The sequence below is a fragment of the Heliconius melpomene genome, chromosome 12 (assembly GCF_056956725.1).
Source record: "Heliconius melpomene rosina isolate 202511_hmr_F chromosome 12, ASM5695672v1, whole genome shotgun sequence".
NCBI lineage: Eukaryota > Metazoa > Arthropoda > Insecta > Lepidoptera > Nymphalidae > Heliconius > Heliconius melpomene.
In genome coordinates, this window is record NC_140400.1 from 15,652,254 (window position 1) to 15,668,473 (window position 16,220).

Below are 16,220 nucleotides of genomic sequence, written 5' to 3' on the forward strand. Positions count from 1 at the left end.
TGTACGGTGACCTGAATGTGTCTTGAATCACCTTACAAAAATAAAAATATTATAAATAAATGAAAAATACTTTTGGAGCATACATTAATTCAGATTAGACAAAACACAAATTAATGATACTTTTGTTTTGTTAAAAATCAATTTGGAATGCAAGTAACGAATCACTTGAATCGTATATTATACGATTTCTATTTTATTTCTTTATTCCCAATAAAATATTTGAAAATATAAAAAACTACAATTTTTGTATTTCAAATATAATTAAATATTGGTTAGGAAATTTGGTTTTAAAATATTTCAGATAAAAATATTTTATTACTTAAATTAATTTAAAATAAACTTATTACAAAAAAAATTCTTTTTGCCGTTCTGATAGATTACATTTAATATCAGATAACTGAATCAGATATATGAAACTTGTTACCGGTAAAACTGGCTCTAAATAATAATTTAAGCATAAATTTACCATCGCTCACTACTCGAAGAGTGGAAAACAAAGTGTCTTAGCACTATGTTCCCTCTGTCTACCCTTCTATGCTAAATGCTTCTATAAAAATATTTTTTGAAATATTTATAATACATTTCAGGTCTTGAAATATAAAATTGGCTGATGCCCAAATAATTGGAAATGCTACAAACAGATATTTAACAATGTTGTTGAATATCTAAATACAATTTATTATGAGTATTGTAATAAAATCATCTTCTGTTGAATTTTATTTTTATCTCCGGCTTCTTCTGTTTACTTTTTGAATCTTATTTCGGATTTTATTTCTTCCAAGCTCTAAGAAGCATAAGAATCTTCTTAGCACGGATAAGAAAAATAAATCAAATCAAATGTAAAAGCAAATGACCTACATATACGAATAATTTATTTTTTGTCATTATAATTCATATAAATTTATTGTAATAACAAAATAACTGGCAACATTGTTTAATTGCTTAATAACTGTGGATTATGTGACTTAACAAACAAGCCTATTATATTTATTTTAATTTAAGATAAAAGATATTTTTAAAATTTTTGCCCATTTATGAACTGAGGCCGTCGTGGCGCAGCGACATGTCGTGAGACTCGGGAAAATTAGTTATTTTCATTTCTTCGCTCTGGTAACAAAACGAAACGCAGCGTTGAGTTCCGCCATTCAACACGCTAGTCTCAAAAATTTCGAGACATTGCGTTTCGAGAATTTATTTTCCAGCACGAAGTGTCTTAACAATAGGTTCCTTCTAGCTACTCTCTTATACCTACAGGATATAGCGTGGAGGTAAAAAAAAACAAAAATTAAATTAGCCATACCTAAAATTAAATCAAATCAGCTTCATGCCGCTATATCCCGCATACAGTAGGGTAGGCAGAGGGAGCCTAGTGTTAATACACTCCGTTCCCCACTCAACGCCGCGCTTTGCCACAGACCAAACCGAAGAATTGGAAATATAAATGTAAATAAATATTTCACTTTCTCGAGTGGGGATCGAACACACAACCGTCGCGTTACAGTCACTTAACCCACCGTACCTGATAATGTGAAATCCGTTAAATAAGATATTGTTTTTATCTACCAGCATAGTACTATACGTAAACTGTTTGTTTTTAAATTATACGGGTGTTTATTGCAAATATAATTCAGAATATTGATAATGATTCTATGTATTGAGGGCATCGTGGTTCAACGAGACAGCGTTTCATTGTGAGTGTGATGACTTTAACTTCGATTCTAATTAGGGGAATAGGTACTAATACTAGTATTTTCAGGCTCTAGTTAAATAAAGGAACTTAGTTCATATTTTTTGTTTAAATAAGGCAGAGGGAACCTAGTGTTAATACACTCCATTCCCCACTTTGCGAGGCATTGCGTGTTGAGTATATATAAATATATTTTATTTTATAATTTCTTGTATATTAATTTTTTTTTTCTGTTGCTTGACAAAAAAAATTGAGCAATTTTACTGTAAAATAAGTAAAATAAGTAAAAAAAAGCATATACTTTTATTAAATTAGCGAATCAATTTTACATTTTTAAATATAAATTATTATAAAAAAAGATACATTTAAAAATATTAAAAAAAATAAAAGTAAAATATAAATAAGTATATTATTAAGCTTGATAAAGTTCTGTTAAAACGTACACCTAATTGCCAAACACCTCTGTCTAAGCATCACATCGTTATCAGTTACCACGTTATCAATAACCTATCTAATGTAACGAAGTCTAAATGCGTCGTCAAGGTTAAGTAATTATTATCTTTCTATATTGATTCATGCACGCTATTTCCGTACTGCATATTTTTAATTTTTTAAAAGTAAGTTTTACTAATTAAAAGGTAATTATATTATTATACTAGCGACCCGGTCGCGGCTTCGCCCGCTTAATTTACTGAATTATTTAGGTACTTGATACACCGAATTACGTTCCTGTTTCAATATATAATGCAAAATTTGCAATGCTCGTAAAATTTATAATGTGAAAATTATGAAAACCTTAGGTGAGATTTTCGTAGTTCTCAGAAGGATATTCCATTCGTTGGCGCATGGCGTTGAGGACCGCCACTCAACACGCAATGCCTCAAGAATCCGGCGGAAAGTGGGGAACGGAGTGTCTTAAAACTAGATTCCCTCTGCCTACCCTGCTGTGTGCGGGATACAGCGTGAAGCTGATTTAATTTTTAAATTTAATTTAAAATTGCTCTGTATTCCATGATGAAAACTATCTTATAGGTTGGGTTTTGAACAATAGTAATAACTAAGTCAAAATTCATTCACTTCAATTCTGTAGTTTTCGATATTTTAGGCAATGTGTGTTTTTCGGTTTTAATTTTTTTTTAATATGCACTAAGAGTTCTTCTATTTCTTTTATCATTAAGCCGACCGAAATGAGCGCAGGGGAGACGGTCGAAGCGAACAAGAGAAGGGTCCTTAATTTTATTTTCTTTAAAATTAAATATTTTCCCATATCTATGAATATTTATATAGGTATCCTCTATGTTACGACTGAGATATAAAAACGCTTCATAATTTATGTAACGCTCTCACAGAATTTATAGCCATTCCAATACATAAAACTGATGTTTTCATCTAAACTTTTGAACACCGATGGGTTTACTATCTCGTAAAATATGCTATTTGTAAAATATGCGACCTGCTTATGGATGAATATGTAAGCTTTGAAGAGTTCCCTGGTCAGATCCTGGCTCCATCATTAGACTGGCTCGTAAGCAAGCGAGGGATAACTGCCAAAATAATTACTCATTTATTATGATATATGTTAGTAGACCAAAAAATCATGTCTTTTGTATGGGTTGGTTGTATGGGCAGATAGACAGACGGAAAGTCAACTAGTGGTCTTACAAGGTTTCCTTTTTTCCTTAAAAGGTACGGAACAGTAAAAACAATTCTATATAAACTACGTACTTATAAAGACAAGCCACCATAAATTAGTGTCTGCTGTCTACACACAGAAGTCATTGCGTAGAAAATACTCGTTAGTGATATTACGTGAAACCCTATAATAAATTCGGTGTAATTTATCTTCGAAGGGCAGCCGGCAATGTCACAAAATACAAATGTATAACTCATACTCGTCGGTACTCATATACGAATAAGATGTCATTATGTCAATTTTGTTTGACATTTCGGCGATGGGATGGACATTCATTATCATTTGTTGGCGAACTTTGAATAACTATTTTTTTTGTAAGGTATTTTTTTGTACGCTAACGAGATGCAGCTCATATATTTTCTTTCACATAAGTTTCACGTTATTTTCCACTTAAGTAACAAGGTAGACAAGGGGCAGGTAGTGTTAAGATACTGTGTTACCCACACCGCGCTTTAAGTATCGGAGCGGCAGAATGGAAAAAATTTAAACATTTTACACGTTATTAAATTAAAATTTTACCACGAATATTAGACCTTATTTAATTTTAAACTTCAATCCAGGTCAGTCAATTGTCATATGGCATACGCTTTCATTGTGTATTTTGGCTGACAGGACGGTTTGGCTCCACCTGCACTCTGCGGTTAGAGTAAACATTGCTTGTCGCAAATGTAGGTCGAAACTGCATTCATTTGGGTTATGTGGCTGAGTTACGACTGATTGTAAATGTGAATGTGATGTGATGAGAAGGGAGTGAGGAACAGAAGATTCCTTCTACCTACCATGCTATACAGCTATATCGTAAATTAAAAAAAATGTGTCTAAGAGTCCGGAATGAACGAATTAGTAATTTAAAATACATGAAAGGAATGTATATGTTATGAAAAATTATTTTAAAAAAATGTTGTCATGCGGAACCCAGTGTGAAGAAACTCCGTCGTTTTTCACATTTTTATATTATTTTAGTCTTATTAATAAGAATTAAATGATTTTGTGTTTTAAAAAAATAAAGGTATATTTTTTAATTATTTATACTTCGAGTACATAATATTATATCATTGAGTACATATTAATTTAAAGAAAAACAATTAACATCCATATTCTTAAATATAAAAAAATACTATCTATAGAGAAAAACTGTAAAACAATGTGGGCACAGGCATAGGCCCACATGTACCGGATGTGTAAAATCAGTCAGTATATTCTATTAACGTAGAACGTAAAAATAATGCAAGAAAAACACATTTTCAATACTTTACTGTTTGTTTACACATTAATTTTACTTTATTACGATATTCATATATATTCATTTGGGCTCTAATTTTATATCTTTTGTAAATGCTAAGAGTGTAATTTAAATGTTCAGTTTTTTGTATTTTCTCGCATACTAGTCCAATATGAAACAATGTGTGTTGAGCGACGGAACTCAACGCCGCGCTATGCCTAACAGAGCGGAAATTTAAAACATTTTGAATATTATCATTGTCTCTACTCTGTAGTGGGAATCGAGGCTCCAAACATCGTGTTAATAGTCAGATGCTGTCCAATTGCACCAAGACGATCTCAAGGGAATAGCAGGTACCTGTTAATATAGGTTTACTTTGGAGCTCTAGATTGTCATTACAAATTGTTTTCATTCCTCCGCCCTAAAAGACAAGGTGTGATGCCACTCAACACGCAATGTCTCCAAGATTTCGGAGTGTCTGAGAACTCTCTGCCAACTCTGTTATCCAAAAAAAAGTTTGAAGCAGTTTTATTTTCGCTATAAATTATAGACAGAGCTCATCGTTCCTAGTATTTTTTATTGGTCTATTGGTCTACCTAACTCTTATTGAAAGAAAGCTCTATTAACTTGTATAAATAAACAAATTTTGAATGCACAACTACCGTTTTTAATAAATACCCAAAGCTAATATATATTTTTGTAAGCTTATTATTAGTTTAGTCACGGATGTTATATTTACAATATCTATTTAACCTGTAAATTAGCGCGCTCGCACCGCTTCTCATAAATATGTATATGTATATCATTACATACCTATATACATAATATCATACGTCTCTAACGTGGCCAGACGTCCCGTTTCATTTTCACTCAGGCCTTCACTAAATTGGGATGGAACTGAGGAATAAAGTGTTGTCTACATATTTGGGATACAGCGTAAAGCTAAGAATAACAATAACAACTTACAATTACTAACATTTTTTTCTCAACTACACATAGTTACAGTATCATCCACATCAAACGACTATTTGGAAGCTAGTTAGGTATGAATTTCAATATCGTGTTTGGTAATTTAACTGGTATTCAATATTGAGACCACTCGTGGTGCAGGAGGACAAACTTACGATTTTAAACTTTAAATTATTTAATATTTTCCTAGTGTGAAGTTGATTGTTTTTACTATACTAGAAAAAGTAATCATTAGGTATATCAATGCGAGCGCGACTGCCAGAGAATACTCTTAAGTAAATAAACAACATAAATAAAATGTTAATGTAGTTCTCACGTTTCGCTAAATGTCAAAATCAATATATATCTCACGAATTTTACGTTATTTAACCTACGAGTTTTACTCAGGTTTTACTCTGGTTCATTTTCAGTTCATAAAACGAAATAAAAAATAAAAAAATACAATAACTACGAAACGTTGCGTGTGTAGTGACGACACTCAACGCCGGGCTTTCTCTTGCTAAAAGTAAATTAGGTAAAAGTAGGCAAATCAAGATAATTTATTCCTCTGAGTGGATATCGAACCGACAATCATCAATATTAGGTGAGACTTTGAAATCTACTTGTCTCGAATACGTTTACGGACCTCTGTAACGACTGGTACTTTATGGAATTTTATACGATAATACGACGATAGAATAATTAGTTTTTTGAAATTACATCGATAAATGTACATTTGAACGATATTAGATTGCGGGAGAATAGTCTGTCTGTAGGACTGCTAGTTAATTGGATGGGCCAATTATCTTCAATTTTTCTCTTTATATATCACTAATTTTAGATAAATTGATATTTTGACTTTTAGTTGTATTCCAACACATGTTGGTAAAATTTAACTTTGATATAATCCATTTTTTTATATTAATATAATAGGACTCAAGAGTTTCTAGACATAGTGGTCTCAATTGAAAAGTGCTTTTTGTGTTGTATTATTTAGTTCTTTAGGAGTTTAGGAGAAAGAGACACTCTGCTCTTATTAAGGCACTTCCGGTCCCCACTTATTGCCGAATTCTGACATTGCGTGTGTAGTGGTCGAATTCAAAGCCGTTAATCTTAAATATTCAACGGAAACAATTTATTTTTTGTTCTGATTAGCTGTTTTTTACTAGAAACATTGATAAAAAACTCAATTTATGCAATGAAATATAGATCTTTTGTAATTTACGACAGTGGCCATAAAACATTCCAGTTTGATTAGTAATAATCAATATTAGTATTTCCTATCTCGCGATAACTCTAGCAAATATAAATGATACACAACACAATAAACTAAGGTGTATTCAATATTTGCCCGTTTATTGCGAAATTCATTATATATCGGCCCTAGATATTATGTATGTATGAAATATTATTTATCATTATTTCATTTGGGCGTTGAGTTCCGCCACTCAACACTCAATGAATCAAAATATTTGCAGAAAGTGGGAAACAGAGTGTTTTAACACTAGGACTCTGCCTACACTGTTGTGTGTGGGATACGTCGTAAATCTGATTTTTGATTTTATGAAGCCGATATTTTAAACATATTGTAATTCATTTTATGATTTAATTTATTTTCAGGAATTAAATTAAATTCATATTATTATTTTTTCTAGAATTTCCCATTTTTATCAGAAAACATAATAACTAATGCCTGATGTTAGGACATTCTATTCGTAGAACACACTTTGCGTGACAGGACAATCGTACTTTAATTCATTTACCAACGAAAATATTAATAATTGTAATGTAATTGTATATATAATTTTTTTTAACTTGCAAATAATGTTAAAATAACAAGAAAACAACAAAAAACTTTGAAATTGAAGTTAGAAAATTTAATCTAAATTAATGGCAAATCTTTCTTAAAACAACGTATTTTATTAAATTCTAACGAAATTGAATGGTACGCTGACAAATACTATGCACTATCTCAGGAACCACATGCATATGCATATATTAGGTAAGTATATGCAAGAATAAAAAGATTTATACGTTTATTTTTGAACTGCACTCGTAAAAATTTTTGTTTGGGGTGTCCTTGTGTACACAAAATAATTATTTTCAACGTAAATGATATACATAGACGTGGACTCTTTGAAGTCGACATTATGGAACTATAAAACAAACATTCACTTACAAGAACTAAGCTATTTTCGAAACGAGGTATTTAACCAATGTTTTGTTTGCTAGCATTACTTAATAATGTTTTAGAGAGTGAGTTTTTAAGCTGTGTCCCGCATGGGAGGCATAGGGAACCTCCTCTCTCCTCCGGCAAGGAGTAAACTCTTACATCGCTCTTTTGAGATACTCCGTGTTGAGTGGCGAAATTCAATGCCATGCTTTGTCCTAAGAGCGAAGTTAATTTGATTTTTTTTTATTTAACTTATTTCTTCTATAATATTTTAATTCTCATTCTTTATAAAATTCAGAAAAATTACTACTATTGTATTATTGTATATTACGTAGTAAAATAGGTAGATTATGACGTCCGAAAATCCACCATACCAGTTATCATGATAATAAATAATAGATTTAACAAGAAAACCTACGCATACAATAAATAAAACTAACTGATAGGCGCTAAAACAATTCAGAATTTTATCGACTTTTATTTTAAGCGAAAACTAAAAAGTTTTTGTGAGATCGTCGTGGCGCAGGGTCATAACCGTCGGGCTGTAAACGCGACGGTGGTGGGTTCGAATCCCACTCGGAGGACGAAGTATTTAATATTTTCTTTTCTGTCTGGTAACGAGACAAAGCGCGGCGTTGACTCCCGCAAGCAGTGACTCAAAAGTTCGTTTCGAAATTATTATTTTAGTTTTCAAATTATGGCCTAATATTCGAGACATTGGAAAGGCGGAATTCAACGCTGTTTTGTTTGTCGGAGAATATTTATAAAAATAAGTATTATTGATCAATATTATAATAAAGAATACAATATGTATTAAGTATATCCCTTAAGTAGGTATCTATTTATTTTTTATATGGCAACAAATTTGGCGTACGATATTTTTTATTTATTTTTCAGTAAAATATGGGGAAACTCAGAATTCTGGAGCAGCTTCAGTTTTGTTTGTGCGCTCAAATATAACAAAGCTAAGTGCACGCGTCATCCGCGCCGCCGGCTACAACCTACAGCAAGTCGAACATTTGTAAGTTAAAAGACATCTTTATGCCTTTTTCCGCAATTATAAGTAACAATATAGACAAAAGAAAGAAAATATTCCGTTCCATTCCGTCTCCAAATTTAGGCTCTCTTTTCAAGACGATCGAAACTCAATTTTATCTTCTTACCAAGCGAGAAAATGAAAACAACTCATTCTCCCTCTTGGGAATCCTCGTTACAATCAGTATATATGCCGTCAAAATATATCAAACAACTTAGAGACAAAACACTCTAACTTCTGCTCTCCGCATTTTGACATTCCCCTCCACTGTCCGAGCTCCTCCTATCTAACCAAATTCATTTTAAGCAGTTCAATGGAATTTGTCCTTTCAAATTCAGTTAAAATTTCAATTAATAATATTGTACGCCATACTCTTTGGAGCAAGTAAACAATCCATTTAGCAAAGTAAACATAGTAAACTGTTTCTTTGAACTGGTTGATGAAATTTTATCAACATTTATTCGGTTTCGGAACTAATCTCTTTTATTGTAGGTACCTTTAAATTCGAATGCATGTTATTATAATTATCTTATTATTTTTCTACTTCATCTATGTATACTTCAAAGTAGGATACTTATTTCTAAGTTTATAATCTTCGCCCACAAATTAGTTTACGTGGACTTTAAGATGTAAAATGGAAATTCCCCTTTTTTCCCGTTCCCGCAGCACAGCGATTGATTATAAACACGACGGTTGTGGGTTCGATTTCAATTCGAAAGAATGAAATATTTGTATTTCCTTGCTCTAGAATATTTATTTATCTTTGAGTACTTGCTTTCTTTAGTCGTTTTAGTTATTTTTTGTAATTTCTAAAATGTATGTATTCATAGAACAGTGATGGACGCACCGGACTTGGAGCACATAGTTGTTGAAGATCTGACGAAAATGCCTAATCTCAAATCATTGTAGGTATTTTTTGCTGTATTAATTCTATAATTTATTTTTAACTAACTGTTAAATCAATAGTCGTAACGCAATGTCTTGAAATGTCTCGACTCCGCTATATGCAAATACACATAGCAGAGTAGGCAGAGGAGGACGCGCCTGAATTCAAGACATTGCGTAGTACTTAGTAGTGATACGAATTTCGAGTAATACAAAAAAAACTATTTTCTTTAATAAAGTCAATATTATGTAACAATGGGATTTCAAACGAAAATTAATATAATCTCATAACATAATTGTAAAAACAGCCTAAATTATCCGTGCGCATATCTCTAGGATTTTCCTAAATCTACACAATAAAAGTTGTTGACTCAAAAAGATTTTTTAACCGTTGCTTACTTAAAACATATAAAAACACTTATAGCTGTTTATTACCACTAATTATCTCAATCTCATAATTGTTTTTAAAAGTGATTTTCGGATTTAGGAAATATAAACATCTCTAAGATGTTCGTAGATACATATTGTTATTGTTTCATAATTTCAAATTGCATAATATTGGCATAATTAGACAGCGGCTTAAAGTTAAGACATTTTATTTCCCACGCGCCGCCTAATTTTCGAGACATTGCGTGTTGAGTGGCGAAAGTCAACGCTACACTTTGTCTCCTGCCTAGAGGGTTTAAATAACAATTAATTAAATATATCTAATCATTACGCGAGAAGAACGCGTAGCCTCATTCATTACAACGTTGGAAGGTTCAACAAACCGGTTTTTATTATTTGTTCATTATGTTATATTTTTTTAGTTTCACATTATTTACCGTACATATAGCAGGATCTCAAAAATAATGTCTAAACACTACGTTCCTTGCTTTCCATCCATCTCAGAATTCCTTCCTTCCTTCCTTTACAATTCCTGGCCGAGAATACCGGTATTCTTCGGTTGAATGTAATTATAATTACTCTTAAGGGGCGTGTAGTGTTGATAGTGAATAATAAAAAGTCTACTAACGGTTAACACTGATTATATTCAACACCACTTTAAAGTACATATAAAGAATCACGACAAATTATATAAAAGTCAACCGAAAACATATATGTTTATAACTGAGAAAACAATGGAACGTATAAAAAACTCATCGCGTGGCAAAACATTGACTGTTATAATAAAATATGCGTCGACAAGGGGGTAGGTGTAAATATTACGACTCCTTACCGGTTCAGCCGACGGCAGTTGGTATAAAATATATAAATTCTATTAAATAATATTATATATAGTATTTATGCACGTATGTAAATGATAAATAAATAAATTATAATATTGAAATATATAAATGACACATATTAAATAAATTATAATTATAAATAATAGTTCTAGTTGTGCTACGACATTGATAACTACTTATTTAGAATAAGTTTGTAGATACTGAAAATTTAACATTATTTTTCAGATTTATAACCCAAGCGCCCTTATTGCACAGAATAGCGCCATTACCCGCCCTGCCCGAACTGCGCACATTGTACGTATGTATTTTTATCTATAGCATAATAATTATAAACCCACATAAACCTATGAATTATTTAGTTAATACACTGAATTACGTGTTTTAATCAATGGTTGTAGCCAATAAAGTAAAAAAAAACTCGATATTTTTTTGAAATCTTTTTTATCATAATAAGATAAATAACTCACATTTTTTGTGGACTGAAGGTGGTAAAAATAAAAAACAAAATATAATTATCAGATAAATTCATTACTTGACAAGTAATTTGCGCAGTTCTTGATCAAATCTATTTAAAACTTCTTTTATAATTTCTTTTTTTATTCCTTTACAATTTTCCGGTGTGCGCTCAGTGTAGGCCTTAGCCACGTCATCGACTATATTGTTTGTTGTACATGTTAAATATACAATTGAATGTTCATAGTTGCTAGATCCTAATTGTGAACTGCCCCCTTGCCTGTCAGTTGCCCCAATCCAGAGTTCCCATAAGGATGTTCAATTGTTTTGTGAAAAAAAAAACTACCCGTACTTATAGTAAGATAGAAACTTTCTAAAATTATTATTTTATGTATATATTTATTATATACATAGGGTTAATATATCAATAAATTATTTAATTAAATATTATATTAATATATAAAAAAAAAATTACGTACATACCAATTATTAAAATCACCCACGTTACCTAACCACAAAATCAACTTTTAAACTGTGAAAAACTTTTATTTGCTTTTTATTGTCAATTCAGTGCCAGTTGAGCACCAATCACTTCCAATGTCACGTTGTCTGCAGAACACACGAAGGAGATTACTTTTTACTGTCTACATCGCCATTTGAGCTAGTCCCGACAAATGGAAATATACCCTCTTTATTACTTTTCTTAATGTCGACCAATGTTGTCGTTTAAAATAATAATATTTATGGTAGATTAAAAAACTATTAATTGTAATTTCTTATTTTAAATTGTGGTTAAATTAAATAATAAGATAAGTAGTATATTTGTAGTTTTTAACATTAAGAGTTTTATTTAAAATTATAATATAATTTAGCTTTACTTGCAAGTAGTCGACGTAATTTGATTGTATCATGTTTTTATTTTTCCTGCTAAAATAGCTCCAAAATGGCAACTGTCCCATGAGTTATTTTATTAGTCTTAAAACTTTAAACTACCATGCCAAACTTCAATCACTGCCTTCCAGTATTTAAAGTAAATTGTCATATTGGATGTTTAATTTTGTTTAAGGAACCTATAATGAAAAAAGGGATAAAACCCAGAAAAACATGTATTTTCCAACCCTAGGCTGTGTATAGTTAACTTCAGAAACTTCAAAAATTATAATTTATATTCATATGATTATTTAAATATTTATTAACAATGATAAAATATGAATTTGTATTTATTTCAAGCATTATCACAACATGCGGTCTCACAGAAGTGCCCAACTTGAGTCACGTGCACGACAAGAATAATGGAAATACATCTCAGTCTTATTTACAAGCTATGTAAGTTATCACTCAAATAAAATGTATTAAAAGGTTAACGTTTATATTTGCCTACTTAATTAATTTATCTAGTTTAGAAACTTCAAATGTTTGAGTTAACTTTATTTTGCAACGCATATTCAAATTGCGTATTGTTTGAACTTGACGGGATGTGAGGCCGTGTATATTGCAAGCCGTCAAAGACGTTGGTTCAAAACTAGCTTTAATTATTTATACATTTTCCAATAAAGTACTTTTTTTCTTAGTGTCCATGTAGAATAAATAAATGTTAAACACCTAAAATGTTAAACATAAAAGCTTTATGGCGATAAAAGTGACTAATCATTTTTAATCATTACATTTTTAAATGTTTTTACGTTATATAAATGAATATTTCCAGAGATCTCGAAGGCAATCACATAAAGCGCATCCCGACGCACGCGCTCCGCGTCCGCGCTGACCAAGTGTAAGTAGGTACAGGTACAGACCGATTATGCTATTTTATTTTTTTTGTACTTTAATTAATTGTTTTATTATAAATGTTATTTTTGTTGTGTATGTAATACATCTACAATTTAAAGAATTAAAAATTGAAATGAAAAAAGAATGTAAAATTTATTTTCAGTTTTGTTAAAGTATACATCATAAATTAAGTTTATTTTGTAAAACACAGAAACGTAAAAATTAAACATGGGAGCCAAGTTCTTATAATGAACTAAGTATTTACAGAATATATTTTCTTTATTATTTTGTTGCGCTATTATTGTTTATATTTATATTAAAATGGTTTATTAATTGTGTCTAATATAGTATGTTAAACATTTAGTGATCATATCAACAAGATATAGTTTATCTTTGCAGTTCACTGAACTACAATTTGATTGAGGAAGTGCCAGCTCACGCGTTCAAAAACTCACAGATATCGAAGTTGTAAGTACTGAAGATTATATCTGACTGACTTTTGATGTTAAACAGTATGAAAACAGATTAAACGATTTTAACGTTTATTATTAAAATGATCATCTACATCAAATATCGATAACATAAATTTCAATGAATTTAATCATAGTGGATTTTATATCAAACTTTAGAGAAAATTCTGTAATTATACAGTGTTCCTAGTGTGCTTAGGAAAACCTGACGCAATTTAAATATTAACATCTACTAGAAAAATATTTAGATATTTTGTATCAATCTAGATAGTAAATAAATCCCTGTTCTGGGGGAAATCTGGGATAAAAAATATCTTATGTGGTGCATTGTGTGCACAACATACTCCTTTATTTCAGTGTAAGTCTTTTAATCGATTTTTCTTCAAGTGCATAGACAGAAACTTCGATTTTATTTGTATGTATAGATGTCGTTTAGTAGATTATTTTATTACATTAAAAGATTTATATCATTTATTGTCTCTTTGCAGGAGTTTCAGAGGAAACACAAAGCTAAAAAGAATTGATGATATGGCATTTGCTGGGAATCTTCTACTGAGACAATTGTAAGTAATTTATATTTTTCTCTTTATGGATAGAAATAGATAGATTTATGATATTTTATAATTTCCATGTATTTTATTAACAAAATAAATGGATATATAGATGAGCTATGTAAGAAGTACTTTACACATTTATATATGTATGCTTTACCAATTGATATTTATTGTACAAAATAAACAATAATTAAAAATAATAGTTCTACAAATGTATTTGTATTTTTTTGTTCCAGAGATCTGAGCAGTACTGCAATAACATCTATACCTACTAAAGGTCTTGAGAATTTAGAAATACTCAGAATAGAAAAAACTCCAACTTTAAAATACATTCCGTCTATTTATGAATTTCAGGTAAGATATAAGTTTGTTTAAAATTATTTATCAATTTTAAGCTGAAAAATGACGTAATAAGTATACGAAATTTTATCCGTTTCATAATGTTTATAGCCTTTGAACTAGGTATAGGCCAAATATAGGTATATAGGTTTTTGTGTGAATGTGGAACAAACATCCATGTTCAGAAACATAATATATAATATTAGTAAATTTATTTACTTTTGATTAAATTTTATAATCTATTTTATAACAGAGATTAGAAAAAGCGTATCTGACGCATCATTTCCACTGCTGCGCGTTCGCGTTCCCGGAACGACACAACCCTGCGAGGCACGCGCTGTACGAAACGCAGCTAGCCATTATGGCTGAGGTCTGTATACACTGTTAATAACGAGACAAAATAATATACTAATAATAAATTTAATTGAGACCATTGACAGTGACAATGTACACGTACACTGTATTATTAATATCTATTTAATAAAATATATATTTTTAATATATTTCATGGATTGAATAAACAAAGCTTGGGATCGAATGCTTCTACATATTTATTTCAAAATATGAAAATTTAGTATATATGTAGCTATTCTTTCTCATAGGTTTACTTTCTATACTTTTTATATAGGGTACAGAATGTGTCAAAATCGACTCATATCTTAGTTAAGTAGTAATTTATTTAATTTTTTAACTTAAGTACCTGGAATTGAAGACTTACCGATTACAAATATGACACGTATTTTAATCAATAATGAAGCATCTCGAATAAGTACATTTTTTAACTTAAATACTATTTAAAAAATTAACTAATAATGATATATTCAATACACAATCACTCAACATTAAACCTCGGCTACCTATAGATAATTACTGATCGAAAGTCAAACAAAGACTATTCCCCTGTTGCCCGGGAGACGACCTGACCTCGCCTAACTAAAATCCAATATCTGGGGACCAAATCTGGGCGGCAGGCCTCTCGTAACCTACCCCTACACCCTCACACCTCTCGCTCAGGTTCAGACGTACGCTGCACAATCCAGGGCTGCTATCTGCATCGATTGCATCCTAGTCCTGTACATTAAACGTATGGCTTGCGCAAAATGAAATCCAATATTGGCGGGGGGATCATACTGCCCCCACTTATTGGGTCCTGTGTACCTTCCGGGTCCACACAAATTGACCACCACCCTTTCTTCCATAACAACACTGTTTCTTTACTCCCCTCTATTGCCCCACCCTTATGTGACGTACGCTGTACATCGTAGGCCCTGGATATTGCATATACATATGCTTTTAGACTTATGTAAGTACATATATAATTAAATAAAGTATCTAAGGACTTTGATATAATAATATTAGTGAAATTATTACAATTATTAATTATTTTAGATAAACTAAATAATTTGTAAAGAAACAAATAATAACACCAAATAAAGTACACAAATAGTTTATGAAAAACAAATTAAGATGGTGATAATAAAAAAGCGGTATTCGCTCGCGAGAAGCTTTTTATACGCACAGAAAAAATATTTATAAAATATTCGCTAGCGTTTTAATTTTGCATGTTTGTATTTTGAGTTGTAATTAGATTATCCATCACTAATTTGCATATTATACCGCTATCACACATGTGCCGCTATCAACAAGTGAACCACTAAAGGCATGCAACAGCAAAGCCTATGCGTTAGTATACTTAACCCTTTCTTCATACATACACGAATAAAATGGTTCGATACAATTACCCTCGTGACAATTAATAAGAAG

General features: G+C 30.9%; 2 protein-coding genes across 2 annotated transcripts in view; one reads left to right on the forward strand and one right to left on the reverse strand.

Moving 5' to 3' along the window:
• LOC146534150 (lutropin-choriogonadotropic hormone receptor-like) overlaps positions 1 to 16,220 on the forward strand; it is a 36,081-nt gene that overhangs the window by 16,791 nt on the left and 3,070 nt on the right. Inside the window, exons 2-10 of the mRNA XM_085194926.1 lie at positions 8,621 to 8,744; positions 9,590 to 9,664; positions 11,099 to 11,167; positions 12,557 to 12,652; positions 13,032 to 13,097; positions 13,493 to 13,561; positions 14,052 to 14,126; positions 14,354 to 14,471; positions 14,710 to 14,826. Of these exons, the coding sequence (XP_085051052.1) occupies positions 8,621 to 8,744; positions 9,590 to 9,664; positions 11,099 to 11,167; positions 12,557 to 12,652; positions 13,032 to 13,097; positions 13,493 to 13,561; positions 14,052 to 14,126; positions 14,354 to 14,471; positions 14,710 to 14,826 (809 nt within the window). The remainder of the gene's footprint in view (positions 1 to 8,620; positions 8,745 to 9,589; positions 9,665 to 11,098; positions 11,168 to 12,556; positions 12,653 to 13,031; positions 13,098 to 13,492; positions 13,562 to 14,051; positions 14,127 to 14,353; positions 14,472 to 14,709; positions 14,827 to 16,220) is intronic.
• The window catches only part of LOC146534151 (AN1-type zinc finger protein 1-like), a 33,777-nt gene that overhangs the window by 12,279 nt on the left and 5,278 nt on the right, over positions 1 to 16,220 (reverse strand). The window lies entirely within an intron of this gene.